Raw genomic sequence first — 17,131 nt, 5'->3', positions numbered from 1 at the left:
CTGCCATCAACAGAAGGCAAAGACTGAAACAATGCTGGGCCTTTGTGCCAGTAAGTGAGAACAGTGCAAGGGAGCCAAAGAGGTGGAAAGGGCAAGTCAGACGGCATTTTCACACACACTGGAAGAGACTACATTCCACTGGGCTTCTTCAACTTTACAAAGGGGAGGGCAAAGAAGAAAAATGACTTGTCAAGTGCCATGTTGTCTCATGTATTAACACGCACAAAGGAGGCTTAGGAGGGCCTCTTAACTGGACAGTTAAAAAACAGAAAGTGTGATGAATAATTGGCCAGTTAGAGAGGACCACAGACAATGAATAAGCAAAGAAGATTTTCAACAAATAAATCAATAACCATGCAGCTGAAATGAGCTCCAGCCTCCCTGTGATCTTGAATTGGATAAGCAGAAGAAATCTTAGGATTTTTTTCTTGTTTTCTGTTTTCCAGATGCACTATTACAGTGCTTTTTAAGTGTATAACAACTCACTACAAGCTACTTCAGAACTACTTTCTCTGTCAAATTCTGAAAATCAAGTGGAAAGCATGTGTGTTTGTGATCTATAGCACGGATCAAGCTCTGAAGGTCTTACTGTCATTTTTTGGAAGTCACTCCTGTTTTCCAAAGGATTATTCCAAAACTGTGACATGGTCTTTCATCAGGGCTCATCTGGTGGAAAAGGAGTGGGGAAGGTGAGGCCCCAGGAGGGGTGAGTCTGTTGAAAGACACAACCTGGAGGCCTTCACCCTGCATCCCATATCAGGATTTTTTGAGTCATACGCCCAAATTTGGCATCTTTGCAAAGTGATGAAACTGCACTTAATAAAAAAAGACACCTCAAACAATATAATGTGATAGCCCAAAATATTTTTTCTTGCTGCTTCCGTAGGTTATCAGAACAGAGGGAGTCCAATTTTTTACTATTACTCTCTCATTCTTCAATGAAGTCACACTCCACATAACTTTCTTACTCTTACTCTCCAGATTTTTTTTTTTTCTTTTTTTTTTTCCACGGGGCTGTTAAACACAATGGAAAGCGCACGATCACCCCAGCTGTCTCCCATTACTGGCTCTGACCAAAATTATTTACACGCCTGCTTACTGGAACTATGGAGAGAGTGAGAGCGAGAGAGGGGAAGAGAGAGGGTTGGGGGCGGGATTTGGTTGACTCCTTCAGATTTACGTAAGCATCCTCTTAACGGGATGCTGATAAGAAATGACAGACATGGAAGATCTTGTGTCTGTAGAAACTTGTCTGCTGCACTTCACTTAGGCACTCTTCCATGTGTTGGTGAGAGTCTGCTTTGCAAAAAAGCTAGTATATGAGTTAGTAAATCAAATTAAATACTCCACCAATCACTTTACACACTTTACACTGTTAATTAAACTGGGTAATACTGCGGTTCCCTTCATTCATAAGTAAAAGCTATAAACACACAGGGCCGCAATGACTGCCTCCTACTTGACAGCACTGTTAAGATAAAGGCTTCACCATGGGGGAGAGTAGATCTGTAATTAGACAGACTCAGGACACCCGTTGCTATGTAAACATCCCAACCACTCAGTGTAGCAGCACACTGCCTCTGTGCTGCGCTGCGCTGCTCTGGCTCCTCGCATGAATCACAGGGCAACATCTGGTTTAGCATGCTGGAAGGGACTTTGTCGGTTTGGCACGCCGTGCGTGTGTGGAGTGTGTCGATTTGGACCAGACGACCCACGGCTGCGCTTACTTCTCTCCTCCCCCTGGCTACCCCACCTCTCAGATTACAGCGGTTGCACAATGCTCTCTGGCAGTTCTGACTCTTGCTGGCCCTAAGAAAGCACTGTGGATACACAGACAAAGCTTTTGCTCAACTGTGGAGAGAAAAAAAAGTTACAACCACTTTTGGCACCGCAGTGACTCGCATCTGCCAGGAGTATAGAAAAATGCAGACTGAGAGAAGTTGTTTACTCTAATGTAAAGCTGAAAGCGAACATATGGACTCTGAATATGAGCACAGCTCCAAAATTTTCTCTCGTTTTGTTTAACAGTCTACGTGGTTCTACAATGAATCGCTGGAGACAAATTTGCACTAATAGCTTGGTCATCCATCAAGCCACCTCATAAGTAAAATCAGGATAGACAATAAGAGGAGGAGAAAGTGCTTCTGCACTCAATAACGCTGGTGTGTTTTTCAGTGAGCCAACACCCCGGCCTTGTGCCTCCAGTGTAACCAGCATCCTGCCGGAGCTGTTTTTGGCAACTGTCTCAAATTAATATCTGGCGTGGCTCCTGAAGGACTTTATTTCACTGTAAAATCCACAGTCAGCCCCAATGTCCCTAATATATCCTTCACAAAATTACCATTATGGCATGCTTAGGAGACGCAACCACAAAATGGCAGCGATCATATTGAGGGAGAATAAAAACAACAACTTATAAACAGCAGAGTGAAGCAGCAGAGCACAGAATTGAAATATGGACATCAAGGTGCTCTCAGTCTGACTTTTAAGAGTTATGGGAGGCTCAGAACCTGGATTGCATTACGCTGAAAGAAGACTCATTGCAGACTAATCTAAACATTACGTAAGAGCACTCCTGACAAGTTTAAGGGCAGATGTGACTGTTTACACAGATGCTGTGCGATAGTAGGAACAGACAGTAAAAGAGAGAGAGGTGAAAGAAAGAGGCTGATGTGGTGTGGAGTGTCCGTGATGTGGTTTGGAGTAAAGAAAAACTGATAAGCTTCTCAGTGGCAGTTTAAAAAAATATTTGGCTGAAAGCAAAAAAGGATAATGTTCTGAATGTGCTATTTGGCATACGTTTTCCCTTAAGTGATAGAAAACAACCCCAAAAAAAAGCAAATCATTTGCCAGTAAATCAGTGAATACAGTCACTGCCAATACTCTTTGGAGGAAAGGGCATTTGGTTGTCAAACTGTAAATATCTGTCCCTTGTGACTTAGTATAACAATGCGTCTTGCCGTGTGAGGAAGAATTTAGAGGAAAACTTTGTATGGGACTTCATTGTGTTGGAGATCCTGGCATTGTGGCAGAAATTATGCTTGCTCTACCCACAACACATATTCACTACACTGCTATTGTCTGAGTAAAAGTCAGCTCTCTGGAGTGCGGTTCAAGCCCCCAGAGAATAAGAGAAGAACTTTTACAATAATTACCTATGGCGGCAATCAGACTGAGACTATGAAAAATGCGAACCACACATTATTCCTGTGCTGCCACAGAAAAACAAAAGGGGATACTGCAGTCTAAATCTGGAGCGAGTTCAAGTCGAGAGCCGTACATTGTGAAACTGCTTTCTATAAACAGGACATCTTACATTCTAAAAAAGAGACAAAACGGAATGGACACTTGAATATGAATATGGTTTGTGCTCCTTTCAAGTCAGTGTGACAGAGTTGTCATCAAACTGTAGGGCTAAGTGTCAGGATTGGGTCAGTACACTAAGAGATTTGTTCAATTTACCAAACAAAGAAACCCACAGTTGAACTTTGCAGCCAGTGTAGATGTAAAAGCAACGAAAGTTCCTCTAATTACCTCTCATGGCCAACTCCACAACTACTTGAAACTCCGCCCACTTCTAGTCAACACAGATGTGGCCACAACCGCCAACTACTCACCCGAAACAGAACATCAACAATTCTCCCAACAATTTTCAAGGGACTGGCATGAAATTTGGTACAGATAATACTGGACCAGAGGTTTTTAGTTTAACACCATTAGGATTGTTTTATTCCCTTGAATTTAGAGCTGGGCGATATAAGATTTTTTCATATCACGATATGTTTTTTTCATTTCAGGCGATAACGATATATATCACGATATAAGCCAAATAACTATATTTGTAAGATTTAAATGTGCCGTTGCTCACAAGTAAAATGTGAAATAATTAGCAGCTTGTTTTAATTAAAATATTTATTTCCCATAATAAGTTCAACAGGGTAGATGTACTTAAGGAACATGAGACTTCAGTTTCAGATAAAGGCAAATATTGTAAACTACACAAAAGGCAGCCGCTAAAGCGTTTAAGTTTCAAAATAGAACAAACAAAACAGACCACTAAATTGTCAATTCCACTTAGAAACAAAATTTTAATTCTAAAAATAAATCTTAGGTCGTTTTACAGAAGAACAGACAAAATTGACTAACTTTTGTCAATATCAAATAAACTGAGAACTAAAAGGATCTCTCCTTGTTGTATAGCTTAGCTTTTCAAACAGTTTTAACAGTTACTTTAGTCTGACAAAAGCCGAATGACGAATTAGCGCTTTCAGTCAGAGATTGAGCATGCACCGCTTTATTGTATATCCAGACTTGCTTTCGGCACAATTTACAGTGCGCGCTACTCTGTTTTTTGTCAGACTTGAAATAGCCGAAATACCTTCACACTACGGAACTTCTGTGGCCCTTCCGTTTGACAATCTCTCCAGCATTGGAACCATCATCTGTTTTTTCTTCGGTAACCTTCGCTTACGCTCTCGGTTGATTTTTCTCTAGTCGGCAAACTCATTTCCTTCATTACCTGGGCGGCCCGGCTGCAAAAACAAATACACATGTGCGCCTTGGCGCTTGTGCTGTACGTAACAAGTCATGTGACGTGACGCTGCGGCTGTGATTGGTTCGGCTCTGCGCTACTTAATTTGGATTGGCTGTTCTTTTTTTTTTTTTTAAGAGGACAAGAGAGATGAGGTCTATCGCAATAGTTTAATTTTTCTATCGAGAAAAAGTTATTTCGCAATACATATCGTTATCGTTTTATCGCCCAGCTCTACTTGAATTTCTAGGCATATGCAGTTTTCTTGTATCCTGTTTGGATATTGAGGGAAAAAAAGTGGTGCAAATATTCATGCCTTCTTTCATGCCGCTTTATCTTCATTAAAAAAGATAAATCGTGATGGATCTGATACTGCAAATAGATTGACATTGTTAGGGTTTAAGCGAAATTCCCAGAAACTCATTCTAGTATTTCTCTACATTTTACAAACTAATTGACAGAAAATCTGCTGAAGACATTTATCTTCCCCAGAGGAAGATCCATGGTGGATTAGATATTTTTTTTAATTTGGTCTATAAATTTTTTAAAATATTTTGGTTTTCAGTGGGATTCTTTAAAAAGTTCCTGGCTACCAGTTGCCAAATTGCCATTCCAGTTTCTCCACACCTGTGAAACTGACAAGTTTTTATGGTTCCAAGGGGATTTATTCTGATGTCTTCATAGATCCACGCATCCATCCTTTGCCATCCAGGTCTGGTCCAGACAGCAGTCTAAAAAGAGATTCCTACACCACTTTCCAGCTCTTCTGGAGGAACACTGAGTCATTACCAAGAGATAACATCTCTACAAAGATTTAATCTCTCCAGCATGCCCTTGCTCTTCCCTGGGACTCCTCCCAGTTGGACATGATCAGAACACCACATCTAGGAATTGTCCAGGAGACATCACCACCAGCAGATGCTTTTTTAGGTGAGAATAAAATTGTCACAGGCATTCTTGCCCCCTCATGATGTACTCTATAAATTTTGCTGATCCTCTTTGAGTATTCATCCATCAATATTCCTATGAGACTATGCTCTGTCTTTAAACAACATGCAGAATTAACATGTGCAGAGTTATTTTTTTTAAAGAGCAGCAAAAATGCTAAGAGAAGAAGATAAATGTAACCTTTTAATATCAGACTATTAGCATTGTCATTGTGTGTGTGTTAGCATGATAATGCTTTTCTTTTCCTTTGTACTGCTCAAGTGGACCAAAGCAAAGTCTAAAAGAGCTGATATGACTCCAGAGACTCTCTGTGTGGCGGGACTGTTTTTGGAAGTCTAAAGGCTGCAGTATACCCACGTTTCACAGAAACTTGTCTTTATACCCACGGTTATGGCACAGGAAGCCACTGCAGTATTCTCCAAACGATAGGTGTCACCACTCAGATTATATCACCACATAAGGGCTGATATAGGGGGAGAAGAAGTTAAAACCAGAAGCCAAGACTTTGTCGAGTGTTTTTTGCGAAGTTTTTCGACAACCTCTCAAGTTTTCAAAAACTGTCAACCTGTAGCACATACAACCACCTGTGTAGCAGTTTACCTAGCTATTTTCTCTCTCTTTGGTTTGTCTGTATCACTGCTGTGAATTACGGAGTACTTGGCAGAATCTGAGTCTCATTCCACCCAATCTGACAGATACACGTAGGCCTGCTGAGTGTTTTGTATTCTCAGATCGAACTTGTCAGCACTTTCTTTAGTATAAATCCCCCTTACTCATGACTCTGACAAGCACTGTCTAGAAAGGCATGCTGGGTGAAGGGTGGAAAATCCCATAGCATAGGCAACATTTTGACACCACAATGTTTCAACACCATAACACCATAAGGATTTTTGCAAAGTTTGTATGATTACAACAATTCTGAAGCAGAGCCAAACATTCAGAATAATTAATAAGTTCCATCTTCCAAAACCATACTGGAGTTGTTAACGCCGAACTAAATCATGCACTTTCAAGTAACAAGTAAACTATCAGGGTTTATTTTTTATTATTCATCTCCTCTAACGCTATAAACTAAAATCATGGTTCACAAACTGAAGTATGAAGCAAACTTTGGTTTAGGAGATGTTTTTGCTCTTCCGGCCCAACCACTTATATAGATGCAAACAAACACACATATATCTGATAACACCCAGTCTCACACGAAAAGCATAGGAAGTGGCTTGAAATGAAATAAACATACCTCCAGATGCCAGGCAACATATTGCAAGAAGCATCAAGGGAATATGGGACCTTGTAGCCATTTTATTATTCTGCAGATTCCAGTATGATAAAAGTGGATGACCTGGCCGTTCTCCAGCGTCTCACAAAGGTTTCCCTTCTTGAGAATGGGTCTGCAGAAAGCCACGTTCAGGCTCCAGCTGCAAGTGAACAAAAATAAAAGATGTCAACCAGAAGAAGCAGGTTCAATTGAAGCATTTACAAACAGCAGGGAACTGGGTCTGCTTAATATACAGCGTGGGAGTGATGAGATGAGACAAGAAGAGAGGCACTTAGGAGACCAGGGGATTAATCTGGGAGGGTTAATTGGAGGTTATGCATGCTTCAAAGGACCATGCTGCACACACCTTCCAAGCCGGTTAGAGTGTGCAAGTAGTTTGGGATGGATGACTGACTTGCTGGGTGTTAACAGTCCAGAACATGCCACAGGTTATTAACACACTTTAATTTATAGAGTCAGGAAACTCTAGTGGGGTCTTGAGTAAGCAGCTTAGCACCACCGCACTAATTACCATGACCCTGACTGAAGCTTTAACTTAATCTAAGTGTAAACAGTGATGGCTATGACAAGGGGAAAATGATTTTTGTACAGTGAAAAATGAAATTGTTTTTATTCTAGTTGATAAAACTGAAAGAAAAAATTCTGCCACTATAACCACATTCCCCTTCCTTCCGTGGCAAAGGTGGTGGAGTATGTAAGCAGTGCCAATGACTCAAGAGTGGCGGAAAAAACAAGAAACCAAAACTGATTTCTAGTCTGAATCAATCAAAAAGGTAACCTGTCTAGGTTTCACTTTTCAGTTTAAACAAACTGAACAACACAAACGCATTTCCCAAGTGTTAACTGTTGCAAAGCTACAGATGGTTAACATGCAAGTGGATAAATAAGCTTATGAAAGAAAAGGGTAAAAGTAACATCCACTGGCCATATAAGGCCGTCAAAAAGGACGCAGTAGCGTGCAATGCCAGCGTGTCTGCTGGCAAAACCACCCCACAGATGTCAGCTACTACCTTTGGGGAAAACCCATTATAAGACACTTGCAGCTTAGATGCTTTTTGACAAATATTTTTAAACACATCATGAAATGTAGAATCATTATATTTTGTAAATTCTTTTGCAATAATTAAGAATTCAGTTTCATTTTTTTTATTGATTTTGATAAAATCTTTGATTTAGCAGTATAATTGTAATTATACTTGGTCCTTTTTCTTTTTACAGAAAAAATGAATGAGGCAGGAATGATTGAGTCAGGAGTTAGGCTCAGACGAGCAGGTGCTTTTGACCATGAAGTCCATCTTGCAAAAACAACAGTGTGATATCTGCAGCTGCAGACACGGCTATTACAAGTATATTTTAATGCATTTTATCGAGGTTATAAATTCCAGTATCAGCAGCAGAAAGATGCCTTCAAAACAGTGCATTATAAGAGTCAGACCAGAGAAGCACAGAACAACTTCAGAGCAGCAAAGCAGATAAGGAACACATGGCCATGCTGTTCTTACATTCTGACAAGTATTAATAAAAACAGTACATTTGGAACCTAATATATCCAAATGAAAGCAAGCAAGCTTTTCCATTTCCAATAATCCAGCTCGTTGTTTTTCAAAGGCTAAATCAAGATTAAAACGTGGACTTCTGAAAGATTTATTTGGTGCAAACGTGTTCTGAAGAATTCTTTTAGCTCTGTTTAATTCTCAGTTATTATGTGGTTATGTTCTGTAGATACAATCAAAACATTTCTCTAGAAAGATATGGTCCGCAGAAAAGGTTGTGCAAATTTCTTCTCTGAATGATGTCTGACTATTTGTGGCAAGAAAAGTGAAACTGCTGTCATGTTAGAAGTGTTGTAACCAGAACTGCAGGTGCTCACACTTTTAAGGCACTCTCTCTAACTAGTATAGAGCTGTGTGGAAGAAACACATGTGCATCTATATAACCTGTGGTGAACTATACAGTGTATATAGGAAGTGATGCACAAAGTACTGAGGTGCATCACTCTGCAGTGCAAGCAGCTTGCACAGGACAAAAGGGCCTTTCACTGTGTGGCAGCTGCAAGGGCTGGGAAGTCATTTTGGAAGATCATGACAAATATTACACTTTCAGCTTGTCAGTGAGAGCCAGAGCGCTCTGTTTGATTTATGCTGCTCCTTGACCTTCATCTCCTCACTGACTAAACAAAGCTAAACTGTGTTGCAATACCTTTTGGGAAGCAAAGACCAAATCAAAGGAGACCTTCTTTACTTAAAACAGTGTGTAGCTCTTTTGATGTATCTATGGTTGGAATCACATTTGCACTGGGTTAGAATGCTAAGAAAGCTGGTGGTAAAACAGCTTCTAAAAACCTATGTGCAAAAGATTTAGTCATAGCCTTTTAAAGCTGTTTTGGGTTGGAGAAGGTTTTACCTCCATGCTATGGTGATGGTTTTGTTGCAGCAACAACTCAAATCACCTCATGTGACTTCTTCTCAACCCTGACTGTCTAAGCCGAGCAAAGTATTTCTCTCAAAGAGAATCTGGAAAGTACATTATAGCATGCAGACCCCAGACTGAACGTACTGAACATCAGTGAAACCAAGCTGAATACTTGTGGTCAGTTAAGTGTTAAAGGCCTGGCTTATATCTGTGTCATCACGTATGCATACGCTGCAGTTAAGCGATGTCAAGACCCGAGGGCATTTACAGGGTTCCTGTAATCGCAAAGCCATGCGCAAAGAGAGCAATAACACAAAGGCTGAGGCCTGTCTTATATACTGCATCTTGTGGTGTATGAGTAAGATACTCAGGATTAATACTCATAAGTCATTTTGAAAATCATGTGGTCATATGAGCTTCTGAATGAACTATAGTGAGCTCTTCTGCACTTTCAGTGTCTATGGACAGTCACGATACTGCAATTTCAAAGTCGATACCGATACCCCTCAAAATGCTCAATACATACGTGCATATTTTTTTTAGTAAAGATAACATCAATGACAACACCAATTGTCAATTGTTTGACAAACAAATACAGCAATAATTGCAACTGTTAGGTATCCACATATGATAAATATTTTAAGATTGTCTTAAGGTAGTGAAAAATTTTCTGCAGTAGTTTGTACTGTGTTTTTGGTAACGTCCAGCTATATTTTTGTTGCTAATCAAATAGAGTTGGTAAAGCAGGCCGCAACTGTTTCTGTATAGCAGCTGGTAGACCTTTCTCAGCTTTAATCTGAGACAAGACATACAAATAACCATGTTCTCCTGTTAATGTATTAATGTTGCAGATAAAATGTCACAAGGGTGTCTAAATGTCTAATTTTCCCCTTAGACAGTATCAGGGTTTATCCTGCATTGAAATGGGCCTTTGGTGGGTGGCAAATCGGTTGCCACAAAGTAAAAGCAATAACTCTGTTTTACTATAATTAATGAATTTCCAGCCACTTGCTTAACAAAAACTTTAACAGACTTGAATATTCTATCAACAAAACATTTTAAAAACATATTTTTATGACAGCACTGGCGATCTTATCTTCAGACTGGTCTTAAAACTTAAAAGATGGCTTACAAAATGTTCCATCTATTTATGTAAACATCCATCCATTTTTCCATTTCATTTTCATTAATCCGTATCCAGTGTAGCATAGAAGGGGGCTGGAGTCTATGCCAGCTGACACTGAGAGGGAGGGGTTGCCAGTCCATCGCAGGGCGATAAACAAGCACAGAGAGAGATAAACAAACAATCACACTTATGGACAATTTAGAATCATCAGCCTAACCTAAAAGGCATGTCTGTGAACTGTGAGAAGGAGTCAGAGAGGCCGGAGAGAACCCATGCAAACAGGAGACATGCAAACTCCTGCAGACAGGCCCCAGCTACCCGGAGGGTTCGAACCAGAAACCCTCTTCGTGTGAGGCTAACCGCTTCACAACTGCTCCCCAGATAAAATGCAAATAAAATAGCTCATGATTTTGGAGTTTTAACAAATTCATCTATAATAAAAAAAAATATATGTGGTTGCAGTAATATCCCTGAACTCACCATCTGGATGTGTGAAGTTAGTAAAAGTTCAAGCAAGCAAGCTAAAAGAATAGAGAAAGTATCCTAAACATGAGCAACCATAACCTACAAGTACACCGTGACTGCCACAGTAGTCCTGTCCATTTTAATCCAGTGTATAAAAGACACGTGTTGACCCTCTTAAGTTTTTCTCTAAACTTCTTGCACTGTCAGTCACGTTTGTGCCCACAGAAGCGCGTGGACTGAGAAGAGAATACTTTAAAGTACCCCCGTGCGCGCGCGCACACAGTATCGTGCTGTTGTCCATCTGAAGGGAATACTTCACTCCATGTTTACCTGTGTTTTTCTTTAAAGCAACTTTCTTATGAAACACAACCAAACCAGCAACAAAGAGAATTTAAGCAAGAGCTCTGTGCTGTTAGTAGACTTGTAGTCAAGACCGCCTAATCCGAGACCAAGACAAGACCAAGACAATAGGGTATCGAGACCAAGACAAGACCAAGACAATAGGGTATCGAGACCAAGACAAGACCAAGACAATAGGGTATCGAGACCAAGACCAAGACCGAGACCGAGTCGAGACGAGACCAAGACCAAGACCGAGACAAAAAAAGTCTTTAAACTCCAGCCAGACGCTGGTTCGTTTACAGGTGTCAGGCATATTTATGTGTTTTTGCTTTCGCACAGCCCTCACACCGCTGTCTACTGTCTCACTCACTTACTGAGAGGACAGACGCACGCTCCACTTGACTGTCGCGTCTCTCACCCTCTCTGTTTTTCACATAATGATATTATCCCTCCATATTGTGATTGGCCACAATATGGAGGGATTGGAGCATAGCTGAACCACTGTGTGAGAGCTGAGCAGCGAAAGGAAATTAAGTGAGGGTAGAAATAACTGAAAGATTATTAGGCTCCGTTTTGAGTTTTGTTAAAAAAAGAATGACTTCATATAGGAAAAAAAAATAAATATCACATATGCAGGACACCTTAAACTAGTTTTTTAATTAAGCAGCAAGGCAGAACAAAGTCGGGGCTGTATCAAAACACAGGGACTAAACCCCAATTCAACCAGACCCAGAACTGATCCGGAATTAAAACAGGACTACAACAGTTCAAAATCAGGACTACTTAGGACTTAACCAAGACAGAACCAGAATCAGAACTAGATGATAGTAGCACTGAAAATCATCATAGACCTGCACTACACTTATTTTTTTAATTCTACCAAAGTACACTATTTAGATTGAGAAAAGTTTATATAATTATTTAGCCTTGTTGTGCAAACAAGCCTGCATAACTTACTAAATATAGAATTTGAAAAGTAACAAATGGTATCTAAAAAGAAACAGGTACTAGATACATGTTCTGATGAGTTTTGGCAAACAACCATTTCACTAACGTGTGTGTCTCACCTGCTCTTGTTCGATCTCTGTTCTGTCCTCATTCTCCATCTCCCTCTCTGTTCCTCTCTCTCCCTCTTTGTGCTGACAATCAAGCCAAACACCAACATCATCAAATATACAGTTGAAACCAGATATTTACATACTCTTCAGATAAAAACACAAACACTTTTTTAATTGTAACATCAAATCAGACTAAATGTTTATTTTTTTAGATTGATAAATATAAAAAACATATTTGTTAACTTTAAGAGTAAAGAGAAAAACTATATGTATTTCTTAATTGCAAATGGCACCAAATTGTATTCAAAATTGAGCCACACTTATGGAGCTCCACAGTTCTTTTCCTGGTGTTTTGGTTGACATCTCTTGATTTTCACATGTCACAGAAACAGGCTCTGTGTTTTGCCTTATATGCATCCACAGGTGTGCCACCAATTTACTCACATGGACTCTACTAACCTATCAGAAGCTTCTTAAGCTCAGAATGGAATCGTCTGGAGTTTTTCTTATTAATTAACAATAAACTTGGTGTATATGTTCTCCTAAATTTGATGAAAGGGATAAAAATAGACAGCTCTGTCTCTCTTTATTCTGTCATTAAACTAATTCAAAAGATATTTCAACATTTATTTATCTAAAACAAAAGTTTACTCTAAATTAATGTTTAACAGTAAAAAATAGTTTTTATGTTTTCTACCTAAAGTGTATGTAAATATCTGGTTCCATCTGTGAATACTGCTGTGTATTGAAATTTCTCTTGTTTTGCATAGATATACTGAACAACATACAAAGCATAATATATAAAATAACATCTACCTGAGTTTTTTCTTTGAAAGAAGCTTCTTATGTCCATTGTTGTGTTCATCAGTACACAATTGAAACCGATTTAGAGAGTTTGTTTAGCCGTGGAGGGTAACAACTGAAAATATGAAATGTAAGCTAAGGCTCTCTAAAAAATCAGCATTGTTGTTCGGCTTTTTATTTATCCATTTGTTGATTCACTCGAAGAGCAAGTAACGCAACCAACTGATCAGTTTGATATCAATCGTTTGTGATACACCGTCATATTTACAGTATTAGTTCAGTACGAATGATTTGCTTTGGTACCTGGTCAAACTTAAGCTCTCCTCTGTCTGCAGCAAACTCGCAGGCAGCAGCTTCTCCCCCCTCGCTCACATGCGTGCTGTGCTCAGTCGCCTACTGCCTGAGCTCGGATCATACCAAAATTAGGGGGGATTTACGACGGTGCCCCATGCTTCTGAAAAAATGACCCGGGCTTAAGCCCAGTAAGCCACCCCCCGCTCCGTTAATGGTTGACTCCAAATCTCCCGAACACTATGTCGATTTGAGAACGGAAGACTGAAACAGCGAGACCAAGACCGAGACAAGACAAAAGTCCGTCGAGACCAAGACAAGACCAAGACAAAAGTCCATCGAGACCAAGACAAGACCAAGACAAAAGTCCATCGAGACCAAGACGAGACCAAGACCACGTAAAAGTGGTCTCGAGACCGGTCACGAGACCAAGACCGGTCTCGAGACATCCAACTCTAGCTGTTAGCCCGTAGCTTCAACGATAGCGGGAGAGCATGTCAGCGGAATCATGACAGATGTTCTGCTGGAGTTTTGAGCGGCTAAGTACACTGTAACTGTAAACAGCGTTTTCAGGGGATTCACACCCACAGTGCTACCTGACATTCTTTACATAAACCTTATCTTCTGGACACAAGCTAAGCGTTATCTAGTCAAAGCCTTAGGTCTTGAAAACAAGCGGACATACCATGCAGAGTCTTCAGAAAATGCCCAAGTAAACTTGGTTGAAGTTGAGGTCGCAGCGGTGGATGCGGATATCAAAGTCGTTATTTCGGCTGCACATTCACGCAGTTATTTTTGATGTAGTAAATAAAAAATCACAGAGGACGATGTCGACGGGATATTTTATCACTTTGTGTTCAAACAACCGCACTCGCTCAAAGTTTCTAACAGTTTACTACTATCTGTCTGCCTTTTTACTGAGGGCTTCATCTGGGGGCGGGGCCTGGAGGGAGGAGGCTGAGCTGCTGCGGCAGAGCTTCCCAAAGCAGGGTGCACGGTCTGCTCAGGAGCCCCTGCAGGAGGATCACAAGGTCCTTAAGTGATCGCACATATCTAAGTCCGAATGTGAGAGTGCGTAACTTTAATATTCTCAAAAGGACCCTTCAGTCCCATATGAAACATAAAGACTGTAACTGTATAGGCTTGCTACAGGTCAATCTCACCACATAGGCCAATAGAGTGATCTTTATCTACATGGAGGCCTATTATGACAGGTAATAAAAATATCTGGTTAATCAAGACTTCTGTTTGATGTGTACCTTTTGCTGCAGCAAGAGGACTTTGTTTTGAGTCATGAAAACAATTGTGTTACAAGGTGTTTGGCGGTAGGGTGTTTCTGTGTAATCCTTTGGCATGTAATGTCCAGTTTATTAAAAATCGGCATGCACAGGATAATGTGCAATTACAGTTTTACAAAATACCATGATTTATAACATATGATATGCAGTAGAACACTCAGACGTGTTCTACTGCATATTACGACTGTTAAATCATCCATCATCATCTATATGCTTTAACTAAACTAAGGTCAAACTTTGGCAATATTTATTTAACTGAGACAAACATGGCAGACATACTTGGGATTGCAAGCAGACACAGCTTGCAAGCCCAAGTGGCACTTGGGATTGCAGTAACTTGCTAAAGAACAATAATATTTTGTGAAAAGACCACTGTTGCAGGAAATCCAGAAGTGGACCGAATGGTTGTACAGTTCAAATGATGTCTAAATTATCCAATCTGTATCTGATGTGTATGCTTTTTGGATGCGTGCTATCCGAAAAGCATACAAACAGAGTAAATCACAGCATCGCTGCAACACGATGGGAGGAATTCATAACCCACCCAAAACCTGATTGTACTTTAAGCCAAATCCAAGGAGCAGGTATATAAAAAAAAAAGTCTGTTATGACAGCTGAAGTCTATTCTAGCTGCTTTATGTTCAGGACCATTACGCATTTGAATACATTAGCGCCATCATTAATGTTGAAGAACTCCTATGCTTTTCCTACTATTTTCTACTATGTCTGCTGTGAAAAAGACCATATGCACTCAGTTTGGGTTTATTATTTATATAAGCACTCTGAAAGTGTAATGGATAGGAAATTACCTTCAGCAGATTGAGAGCAGCAGTGACTGGTTGCACTGCACAGTGTCTGAAATGCCCACTGGGCTGAAGATGCAGTCACTAAACATCTCATGAAATCTCTCGCCAAAAAATCATAAAGTTTTCTACCTTTTTGAATTTGTTGATTGTCACATGATGATGACTACTTAGCAAAAATTACTGTAATTACTACAGGAAAGACATTAGATGTTCATTGATGGAGTAATTTGTCTGTTTTCTTTGCCTAAAGATAGTGACAAATGAAAGAAAATCCAGTTTTGGGAAGTGTTTTGGGAAAGTATCAGGCTATCAAATTTTCCCAGAACAGCTTTTAGGCCAGCTGACGCAGGACGGATGACAGGGTAGGTATGGGACATAACTTTCACGCTCATGAAATCATTCAGTGACCGCTCATGGCCTAAGGGCGGAGGCAGTTTTCCTCCTACATGGACAGAAATGTTTCATCACAGGGAGTCAAATTCTGTGTTTATTTACAAGGATCCTTCACACAAGGGGGACCAAGGAACCCATTTCTCCAAAACAGGCCCCAAAAGCATAACAGAGCCATCAAATTCCGTCAGTGCAGAGGTCAAGGTCAAGAGATCAAGTCCTGAGGTTTTACTTTAAATGTGCCATTTGACTGGAGTGAATGTTTTTTATGGTGAATGGGAGATCTGATGTCACCAGATAGTGATCAAAGACCACCAGAGGGCCTCAAACAAAGACAGTTTAGAGGTTACAGTGTGACTGATGTGATGCCTTTGGGCCTACATACTTTAAATTCCTTTTGTTCGGCAAAATGACAAAAAGAAAACACAAAACACTCTGTGAAATATTGCTTTCCATGTGAAGTAGAGCAAACATGAGACGGCCATTCTAAAATGGCATTCATTAACCGTTATGAATTTAAGATGCTGTTTTTTTGTTGTTGTTTTTCTCTATATATATTCTTTAATTTAAGATTTTTAATTTTTGCCTTTCACTGTGATCATTTCATTAGAAACAAAGATAGGAATATTATGTATTAGTTTCATATTTATCATCTCAGTCATTTGTATGTTTAAACATTTTGAAGCGGTTTCTAATATTAGGAAGTTTCTTGTTTTGTTTTTTTCTTTTACAGCTCTCACAACAATTTTTTGTCACATCCTTTTTATTTCAGCACCCTGCAACCCCCATCACAAGCACTAAACTGTGTGTGGAGCGATTCCTGCGTGTGAAATCTCTCGTACGCTGCTAAACAAACACCAAATTGCTTTGCTGTGATATCAGACTCCCAGCGAAAAGGAGATGCTGTATGACTTGGTACAACATAAATGTCAGCTTAGTGATTCACCACTAATGAGGTGGCACCTGTGACAAGAGGGAAGGAAACTTTTGTTGTGGAAAACACACAAAAACACACTGATGTGCTGCTTTTGAGAGTTGACAAGGAAACGCTCAAAGGGATCAAATTATTTTACATCTCATACATATGCATGTCTCCGTTAAAGTGTTCCACTTTGTTTATTTACACTGTGTTAGGGTTGTGAATACAGCTGAGATGAAGGGGAATAGAAAGTGTAACAGTGCATCAAAGATATGAGCAATCTGAAGCTTCTTCACTTTCCATTAATGTAACTCCCGTTCTTGACTCTTTATTGACCCAGTTGATTGCTCTACCTGTCAAGACCAACCATGCTTTTCACTAATATTGCTCTACTTTGAGTGCCACCAAGTGTCACCGCATGAAATAATAAGTGATCTTGGCTGAATTGCATTACACGCAAAA

At 39.9% G+C, this 17,131-nt stretch overlaps 1 protein-coding gene across 3 annotated transcripts in view; it reads right to left on the bottom strand.

The window, feature by feature from the left end:
- tgfbr3 (transforming growth factor, beta receptor III) overlaps nucleotides 1-14,199 on the bottom strand; it is a 72,961-nt gene extending 58,762 nt beyond the window's left edge. For all 3 annotated transcript variants that reach the window (XM_005451164.4, XM_019351774.2, XM_005451165.4), the window contains exons 1-2: nucleotides 13,942-14,199; nucleotides 6,720-6,897 (exon numbers count right to left, since the gene is read on the bottom strand). In XM_005451164.4, the coding sequence (XP_005451221.1) occupies nucleotides 6,720-6,780 (61 nt within the window). In that variant the 5' untranslated portion in view covers nucleotides 6,781-6,897; nucleotides 13,942-14,199. The remainder of the gene's footprint in view (nucleotides 1-6,719; nucleotides 6,898-13,941) is intronic.
- Between the last annotated feature and the right edge of the window lie 2,932 nt (nucleotides 14,200-17,131).

The sequence above is a fragment of the Oreochromis niloticus genome, linkage group LG23 (assembly GCF_001858045.2).
Source record: "Oreochromis niloticus isolate F11D_XX linkage group LG23, O_niloticus_UMD_NMBU, whole genome shotgun sequence".
Lineage (NCBI taxonomy): Eukaryota > Metazoa > Chordata > Actinopteri > Cichliformes > Cichlidae > Oreochromis > Oreochromis niloticus.
Note: the sequence above shows the minus strand (reverse complement) of the source record. Positions and strands in the feature narration are given on the sequence as shown.